Source organism: Opisthocomus hoazin, chromosome 2, assembly GCF_030867145.1.
Source record: "Opisthocomus hoazin isolate bOpiHoa1 chromosome 2, bOpiHoa1.hap1, whole genome shotgun sequence".
Classification (NCBI taxonomy): domain Eukaryota; kingdom Metazoa; phylum Chordata; class Aves; order Opisthocomiformes; family Opisthocomidae; genus Opisthocomus; species Opisthocomus hoazin.
The window spans coordinates 62,645,142-62,655,046 of NC_134415.1; the positions used below are offsets into that span (position 1 = coordinate 62,645,142).

General features: G+C 41.1%; 1 protein-coding gene across 5 annotated transcripts in view; it reads left to right on the forward strand.

The window, feature by feature from the left end:
- Positions 1-9,905, forward strand: part of PLAGL1 (PLAG1 like zinc finger 1) — a 55,877-nt gene that overhangs the window by 39,487 nt on the left and 6,485 nt on the right. For 4 of the 5 annotated variants that reach the window (XM_075413891.1, XM_075413890.1, XM_075413894.1 and 1 more), the window contains 5 exons: positions 524-679; positions 1,761-1,873; positions 4,019-4,168; positions 7,622-7,741; positions 9,319-9,815. In XM_075413891.1, the coding sequence (XP_075270006.1) occupies positions 524-679; positions 1,761-1,873; positions 4,019-4,168; positions 7,622-7,741; positions 9,319-9,815 (1,036 nt within the window). Of the gene's footprint in view, positions 1-523; positions 680-1,031; positions 1,078-1,760; positions 1,874-4,018; positions 4,169-7,621; positions 7,742-9,318; positions 9,816-9,905 lie in introns of those variants that run through there. The other variant, XM_075413892.1, reaches the window with a different exon arrangement.

Genomic DNA, 9,905 nt, shown 5'->3' on the forward strand with positions numbered 1-9,905 from the left:
TGTGGCTGTAAGACCCATCGTACTTGTTTTTCAGGGTACACCGAGGGTCTGGTCTACTGAGAATGGTTGGTGCAGGCTCACAAAGTCACAGTGCTCTGCTTGGACTCCTTGGATCTCTGCAAATTACCTTGGTTATTACCAGCACCTTTGCCCTTCTCATTTCTGTGTAAATATATGCACCTTGATTTATAGGTGTGCATGCTGTGAGCTCCAGTTTTGCTGCCATCCTAGTCACCAAAGATGGAGTCTGTGACACCTCCAAATGAGCTTGTACATAAATCTGTGGAGGTCAGGACTCACCAATTCGCACCAGAGAGAATGCAAAGACTGGAGGTCTTATTTCAAACCTTCCTAGTTCAGTTTTGGCTTGCAGATAATCTTTTCACTACCTAATGTAGAATAGTGGTGTGAAGAAAAGCATTGGTAATTCAAGATGTGTTCTCAGGGTGACGAAATTAGAAGAGACTAAATTGGAGAGCAGTATGTCATTTTTAGTAACAGGTTCCCTTTTCTGGATTTGTAGGGTGTGAGGATTGCGGCAAAAGCCTTATAGGAGAATGCAAACTCCACGGACCACTCATCAGGGCTAAAGATAGGGTTATTCCTAGCCGAGCCCGTCTCACCCTACCTCATTACCTCACTTTGCGAGTGTTGGAGCTGCGAGCTGGAAACCAGCAGAGTAAGTATTTTAGCTCTTTTTCCTACGTTTCAGAAAGAGGAGTCAAGACTACTAACACTGGCTTGTATTCACGATGAACTCGAGGCATGATCATTGGGTATTAACAGTATGAAGACTACTTTATTTTCAGCTGAGCAAAGCTAAAGCTCGCATTCAGCTACTGGTTTTTATGACTGATTTCTAGTAACCTCAACGCGTAGGCTGACAGCAGGACATTACCCAGAGCTGGTGTGACACTTAGCTGCGAGCAGCCACGTAGCTCTGTTCAGTCAATAGAAGTTTAATGAATGTTGAATTTGTATCTAATAATAACAACTATGCACTATTACATACTTTTTTCTTTTCCCCAAGCATGCAAAACAGGACAGAGTACTCAATAAGAGGTCAGAAACAAAATGGTAAATAACATCCCTCTCCTCATCCCCCCCCTGCAAACCCAGAACAACACAGAGGGTTAATTTACCTTTTGCAACATCTTCAGTTCATATTATAGAAAGACTGTTTTTTTCCTTCTGAGGGCAGGGCAGTTTGAATGCCCAAACTTAAACAAGGGAACTACATCCTTAGTGTTCAAATTTTCCACAGCTACCTGTGGAAAATTAGACCTGCCTAGGTTGCATTTCAGAAAGAGAATGGCAAGATGCCTGTTGTGTCATGCTGTTGGTACTAGGCAGGGGAATAACTAGACTGATTAAGACAGCTAATGTGGTTTTTAGATGCTCTCCACTCATATTGGGAGAGAACAACCTCGTAAATTGTGCCAACAATCAGAGCACTGTGATAACATCAGCTTGTAAATTGAAGAGTATCAACACATCTGTGTTGCATACTCAGTTTAATGTCTTGTCATGGATTTCACGCACTTTTGTATTCAACGTAAGACCCTTTTTAAAAAATCTCTGTACATATTTACATCCTTTCCAGATTCTTCCTGTTAGAATTATTTACCTGGGTTATTTGTCTAGAGGAAGAATTCATGTGTTCTGCACTATTGTGTTTATTTCCATTTTCACAACTGTACGTATACAAGAAATAGTTTGTGATGTCTGTATTAATACTAGACTTGTCTTTTTATTCACAGTCCTTGGAGTATTTGCAAAGAAAGTAATACAGAAGAGAACACAGTTTGGTCCTTATGTTGGTCAACTGTCTACAAAACTGACCCGCTATGATGAGAGCAGGCTAGTTCTGCAGGTAAAAACCCAGTGACTTATTATGAAGTTCACATGTGTCTTTAGCACTTCATATGTATTTATGTATTTTAAGCAGTCAATTTGCCATCTGATCTAGTTAGTTAATTATACTTCGTAACCTGAAGTACCAAAATGTTCCTGTATGTTGTGTTTTGTAGAAGTTTGCTTTCCTGCTTTCTGGTTTTACCACTTCCAGGGTGATTTGTTTATCAGTCTAACAGCTCGATAACTTTTCACAGTGCACTGAGTTGGCAATAGAGGTATAAATACGCACTAAGGCACCTGCTTAGTAGAGGCCAGCAGTGCAGGGATAGGGAAACACTTCTTAATCGTGATTATGTATAAACTTTGACACATAGTGCACTAACTCAGTTTATTTAGTTGGATTGTTGCTGAGGGCTGGTACCGTCCTAGTACTAGATGATATGTGCAGGTACTGATGGTCTCATCTGGACCATGACACTATTGTTTTATCCCACACCAGTAGTGGCGTCTCAGGACTAGCCTAGCTTAGACATATCTGCATGCACATCCTTTCCCACAGGAATTTCTTGGGAGTGATAGGTGATCTTAATCCCCTGCACCCTGGTCTGTGCATTTTGCTGCATGGGGTTGTGCCTCGGCACACCTCTCTGTCATACAGCAAGTCCATGGTCAAACAGCAGCCTCTGTCAGGACTTCTGCATGGGTCATGGTTCTTCCAGACCCGTCATTTCGTGTCAGGCCCTCTCACCTCCCAGAAGAAAGGGACCAGCAGCAGCTGTCCTGTGACATGCTTTGTGTCTTCGTTTGAGCTTTCTCCAGAAGCTTGGGACTGGAAAACACCATCTGTTGTGGAGGAATGCATAGATACAGATACTTCTGTAATTTCATTGGAGAGCATAAGTAATAGCTTCAGTAGTTGCTGTAAACTTCATTTGTGCATGGAAATCATATGAATGGTCTCCCAGGAAAGTAACACTGTCCTGTGGGATTTTTCATGGCATGTTAACACTAGAGAGGGTTTGTTCTTCTCCATAACTAAAATTCTTCTGTCTTTTTACAAGACACTTTAATTCTTACAAATGCAGAAAACATACTTCTCTAACAAGCTTGCGAGCATGGATGAGCAAAGCACCCAGTTCCTTCCTCTTCACCAAGCCATTGTAAACCACACCTTATCCTCTGTCGGTCAGTCCCGTTTGCTTTAAAGTGTACAGTGATAAGCACAGCTATGTCTGATGAATGGACTGTTTCTTCAGAAGAGGAGACCAGAGTCCCAGGTTTCCTACATGACAGCAGTAGCTGCCTTGACTTCTCCCCAGCAGCATTCTGAATATGTGATCAAAGTTGTCCAACAGGCAAGTGCTTTCATCGGAAACAGGATGAAGTTAGATAAAGTAATTCCCAGAAGCAATGGAAATGCAACTTTTTTTGCAATTAATTGCTTGCTTATGTGGTTAGTAGAACAGATAAATGCTGTGCTGACATCTTTTGTGCAGCTTCAGCTGTCAATGTTTGAGAGTGTATTTTGCTGAAAAGCGACTGTCTTTTATGAGGTCGGGAGCGTTTGCCTTGTAGAGGCATTCTTTTGGAAAAGAATGTAAGAAGGATGAATTACAGCAACAAGAAAGAGATCTTTCTGGCATAATCGTTCATTTGTATTTACTTTTGTATTGTTAAGGGGAAAAAGAGAAGATTGTTAAAATGCCATTATATCATATGTTACCTCTCTGGACTTCTTACACAAGTTATGCAATGGTTCCATGCAAAATATAGCATTAATACAGCACTAAAGTTTGAGATTATCAAGTACTCAGGAAGTACATTAAGGCCTAAAGCTTATCTTTCTACTTGCCTGCACTTAGTGCTTATAATATTATCTTTATATAACATAAAAATGATGAAATGTAAGATGGAAATACATACAGAAGCCTACAGTCATTTGGGTAGCTGGGTGCCTTGGCAGGTTTTCGTTCTTCACTCTTTTGCACTCGATGTTCTTTAAGAGTGATCTGTTTCCAAACAACCACGATTTCAAAGGACGTATGACCAAGACAGGGTAAATAACTGATAGCCATGATTCCAAGTTAAAGAAAACTAATGTGCCTCTAGACAGGGCTTGGTTTTATCATGTTCTTTCTCCTGTACTCCCCCTTTGTTTCAGGTATTGAAAGATGGAGGGAAGTACTTTCTGGACACTCCCAATGAAGACTGTGGAAACTGGATGATGTTTGTCCGGCTAGCCCGGAATCAAGAAGAACAGACCCTTGTGGCTTATCAGCACTGTGGAGAAGTCTACTTCACAACTGTTAAGGTAGTTAAACCCATATTGCTTCACCCGTCATCCAAATGGAAACTTATAGGCAAAAGTTCTGAAAGGCTAACATTTTTACAGATGAAAGATTGATTATATATTGCCAACAGGATCTTTATTACATACCACCTTGTATATCACTTAGTTCATAGTAAAGCGAGCAGTGTGTGGGTTTTTTTCCAGTAAAAGGCAGTCTGTACTTGCTGTTATGGGTAGTGAAGAAATTGAGCAGAGAGAAGCAGAAATATCATTCATGATGGTGGTGTTTACAAGTGAATGTTATAAAGTTCTTCAGTTCCAGATAGGTACACGGTGAGATTATCTAGCATTGTTACATTCAACAGTACTTCATCCTGGAAAGAACAAACACTTTCCTTTCCTTTATTACAGTTTTGGATGCACGTGGTATTCTGAGCACATTACCAGGTGCTCAGGAACAGGGTGCTAAACAGAATCTGTACGTACTATTTTCCGCTCTCATTATATCTGAAGACTTAACTGCAGAACTTACAATACTGCAGTGTTGGCATGAAATGATCAGTGTATGTTAGAGATTCTGGACTGTGTCTTCATCTGAAGAGAGAGAACAAAATACTCTGTATTTACAAATGACACTGGTACACACAGTCTTTTTTTTGTTGTTTTGGCCACTTTCTCAGGCAAAATTTTTTTTAATCAGAACTTACTCTTTTGTACACTTAGGAAACTGAAGCCTATATGTTGAACCTCCATTGTTTTCCTTTTTTATTCTTAAGTTAATGCTTGTGTATCATTCTGAGCAACATTAAGAAAAAGAGAGAATATTAGTAAAAAGAAGTTATTGTGGGATTAGAACCCAGCATTTCAGTTTCATTGGCATGCATTTCTGTGGGATAGTAGTGTTTACTTTTGTTCCTCCATTTTTCTTTATCCACCTGCACAGGGAGAAAAATATTTACCACACAGTGATGAGGTGAGAAGTTAATAGTGATAACATTTTACAGCTTCAAAGTCTTTTGTAACAGTATGTAGCATAGTTGCTTTTGGATTAATATTAAAATAAATATTTTAAAAAAAGAAAATCAATGTAAACCATTATGTGCTAATCTGAGACATTGTTTAGGCTGTATTTGAGATTCTGATGCAGTCCATACCATTTAAGATCTCAATTTGATTTTAAATGCATGCTATGCTTGTAGAACTGACAGGATTAATAGTGCTATATTTGGGAAGCATGAATGAATGCTTTTTTCTAAGAAGTTGTAGTTATGAACTGGTAAGTTAAAATTTCCAGTATAATTTAAATAGTGTCAAACCAACTCTCTGCTGACTTCAGCAGAACTCTGCTCATTGGCATTAATAGAGAGTTGCATCCTATATACTGACATGAAGAGTATCGTAGGATGAGGAACGTGCCTTGGAACCTTTACTGTGCTGTGTATCATAGGGAATTACTTTGGTTTGGTTTCTCCTGAGTCCCAGTATCATTCACAGTAGCGTGGCATCCTGCAGATTTTGTCCTGATCAGCAAAAGTGATAGCCTTTTGCTACGCTTAGGCACACCCTGCTGGTCACAGCGTGAGGCTGCCTTAGGGCTGGTTATGAATATATTTTCTCAAGATATTTTGAATAAAATCTATTAAGTTTGGAGTAGAAGGATTGGCTCCTCTCCCCTGTTTTTAAAAGAGATGGGATTTTGGTGGCATGAAACTGCAGCTACAAAAGCATACATGTAAGTGGCGTACTAACAACACCGTTCGTGTACTTGCAGACGTAATGACTGCAGTCCCTAGAAATAAGTATTTTTAATAAGTATAGAATTACGAGGAAGTGAAAATCATCCGTGGTTGCTGTCACAGGACAATCTCACATGCTGCCATAGCTTTCTCTTCTTGTCACAGGTGAGACAGAGTAAATGACAACTTGTAGTGGATTTGGATATTGGTGTTTAATCTTGCCCTTGCTTGACTACTTCACACATTGATGCACTTGCTTTTCCTCCAAAGCCACAATGACTAGGTCTCAGCTCCCCGCAGAGGTCACCACTGGTCCAGGAATGTCGGACAGAAAATCATGACAGTGTCACGCTGTGCAGGTGTTTGTGGGTACCAGTCTCAGGTGTCATAGGCCAAGGTCCTGGGCATCCCTGGGCTCGATCTTCTCCATCTAAATAGACTATCTGCAGGTGCATAATGCATGATCGACCTCCTAGTTGGTGGCTCTACCTCATGTCCTTTGTTGAGTGGAGAATTCAGCACATACCGTTGCTGTTTAGGCCAGGTGTTATCAAAATGTACCAACCCCTACTGGCTGTAGTTAGCAAGCAAGCACGTGCTTGGGATTTCAGAAGTTCCATTTTTGACATTATACACACAACTACCTGTCACCTGTTAGCATTCACAATCTAAGTTGTCTTCCACCTACCATGTTTATCCAACAATGATGTTAAAAAATAAGAGCATTTTAAGATGTCACATTTTGTGGAATAAGACTCAGCTGCTCTCCTTCCAGGCTGGCTTGTTCTTTTTAGTGGCCCAAGTTTATCTGAGTTTAAATGAAACAAGTACAGCGCAGATTGGCTCTACCCCTGTTGCAGCAATGCTGGTTTTTATTATAGATTAAGAAAATTGTGTACAGGGCCAGAGAGTCATAGAAATCATGACCCCAAAGTTAATTTTCTCCTTTGCTTTTAAATAAGTAATGGTTCTTTAGGCAGTGAGTGTCATCACTCCTCTTTTTTTCTTTTTGCAGTATTATTGACTGAAAGTATTTGCCAGAGGAGATCATAGTCCAGTCCAAGGAAAGATCGGGGCAGGCATGACTGGGCAGGATACTGCAGGTTATGCGGTCCCTTAGACATGTGTGGGTAGGCTCCAGTGAAAGGAGGCCAGAGGTAGAATAAAGCCCATGCATAGTAGCCTGACACATTAGAGCCAGCATGTGGAAACATGCAAATTTGACTTGCAGTCCATATATTGATCAACTCTGCATCCACGCTCTGCAAGTGCAACATATCCAGGAGTCATCCAAGCTGTTGTGCATTCACGATGCGTTTTTTCCTTTGCCTGTACACTGTAGTTAGGTGTTGTGTCCAGTGGGCTTCGAAACATTGAGGAATAGACATGGGATATTGCTTGGAAAGACTGCTGGATGTCTGGACGTCACAGACAAATAGATCTCAGTGGGCAAAGGTCATGAGGGCTGAGGCACCCCTCCTGTTACTGTCCCCCCAAAATCTCTGAACATATGCATTTCTGCTTTTAGAAACTGTGAAGGTGTCAAAAGCTAGAGGACAGTAATGCTCAAAAAGTGCTTGAATCTTGAAACTAAGTTACCAATAATTTAAACAGATTCAAAGAATGCAACTTGGGTAACAACACAGATTGCACACACACAGCTCCTGCCAATCTTCAGTATTATTTGGTGTAAGAAAATTGGCACAAGTAAACATGTGCTATTTTCTTCCATTCACAGCCAATTGAACCCCACACAGAACTGAAAGTATGGTATGCTGCCGATTATGCCAAATTTATGGAAGCTTCTGCAGTCTTCATTAAAGAAGAGTCTGATGTCTGTCCTTTGCCTCCAGTAGCAGTAAGTACCCCTAATCTGCATTCAAGCCATCACCAGACATAGTCCATTACAATTTACATGCTTTCTCTGTTTATGTAACTCCAGTAGTGCTAGAGTAGACCATAGAATAGTAGGCTAATACAAAGCCAAGAGCAATTTTTACCACACAGCTACTTGGAGAAAGGCTCCTCTTCCTCTCCTGTGTTTGTAATCCAATGGAGCCATTAGATATAGGCAGAAGTAAGTGGCACCAGTGGGATGTGTTGGAACAACGTAAGATTGGCATTAATTTGTAGACAACCAAGCTGTCCAGCCTCAGACTTCTTTCACCAGCTCCCCCTTGTTTCTCTGACCGGTTGGTCAGATAATGCACTGATTATTTCAGTCTTTCCTGTGCAATAACCCTTCTCTTCTAATCCCAGTACCTTCCTCTCTGTGTGATAGTAGGAATCTTTAAACTGATTGGAAAAATTCATAAGTATTGCAATCATGTCCATGAAAATTGGTACCTACGCTAGGAGGAAATGTTGAACAGGGAATATGATAGAACCAGGAATTCGGAGGTGCTCCAGGAAGGGAAGTAATGCCATTGTAACATTTGCATGTGAGGGCTTTCGAGTATATGCCAGAAAGAAGGGGTGGGAGGGTCACAGCATCGGAGACAGAGACGGTAGACGAGGGCTCTGTCTGTAAATAAAGGCAGAGTGGACATAGCCTCACCATGTTCTCCAGAGCAAGCTAGCCCAAGAGCAAGGGAAAGTAAAGACAGTTTATGAGAAGCTTAAGTAAAATGTAGAGACAGCTAAGGAATTACATGGTCGTGTATTAATTGGAAGTACATTTTATCAGTGACTGGGTTTTTATTGTAATTGTTCTTCACTGGAATTTTTAAAATGTCAGTATTTAAAGTGAATTTAGCTGCATGCAGTAGAGTTCTTATTTCCACAGAAAGAATACTTACAAATAACGCATCGCTTGCCAAAAACCTTTTATGTTTTACTGCCTCTGAGTCGGGATAGACTCGAGATCCCCAAACCTAAGGTGTTTCTTATTGAGTTTAAGAAAGTCTAATGCCAAATGTCAAGCTAAGTGAGGAAGTCTCTCCTGGAGAAATCCATCTGGTAAAGCATGGGATCAGCCCTCAAGCACAAGGAAATCCTGTACAGCTAAATTACAGTTGTGTGCAGAAATCCACCCAATTTTTGTATGGCTGCAATAGCATGTAAATTATGTCAGTCTATGGATAAAGTACAATTTGCAACTGCTTTTAGGAATAATTCCATAAAAGGAACAAATGTAAAGACTTTGAAATTCAGTAAGCACAGATAAACAAAGGTGAAGGACTCGGGACTGTTACAGTAAATGCTAAACAAAAATGTGGAAATAGTTATTTAGCCAATTGTTATTTTTCCTGCTGGCTAGTAGACTCTGAGAGAAAATCCATTTCCAGCTGAATAGCTGTGTACATTGAGGTAAATATCGCTAAGGACAACAACAGGTCTTGGGGAAGCCCAGGAGAAGATGTAGGGTCAGTGAGAAGAATGTGACCTTTCCTTAGAACGGCTAATAAGAAAGACCTGTTTCTGTTCTCATTGCAGAAAGAGCCCATAGACCCTTGGATATGCTCCAGCTGTAGAAGCACTTTTGCAACTTTTGCTTTGCTAGAATCTCACCAGTGCATCCACAAAGACCGAGTCCTTACCACCAGGTTCAGACCGCCGAATAAACTGGGACCTGTAAAAGCAAAAAGCAAGCTCAAAGGGAAACTGAGAGGAGCGGCATTAGGCAAAAGCATTGCTCAGTGCTACGGGACCATTTCCTGTTCCTCTGCTGCAAAGCTGAGCTGTGCCAGCTCAGGAAGCAATTGTGATGCTCTTGTGAGGTTTATACCGAAATGGAGAAATGGCCGGTCTTCATTGCTGAAGGGAAGAGACGTGAAGCAGCCGGACAGTTACCCTTGCCGACTCTGCGGGAAGAAATTTGATTCCATTGACAAGCTCACAGTCCACACTTACGTGCACAAAGGGGAGCGCCCCTACAAGTGCTCACAGCACGGATGTGCAAAAGCCTTCATTTCCAAATATAAACTGCTCAGGTAGAGCTCTGAAGGCACTCCTTTTCTGGTGGATGGAGGGAGGGTGGAGGGCGGGAAACAAGGACATCTTTTTTCTCCTGAGTGTCCTAG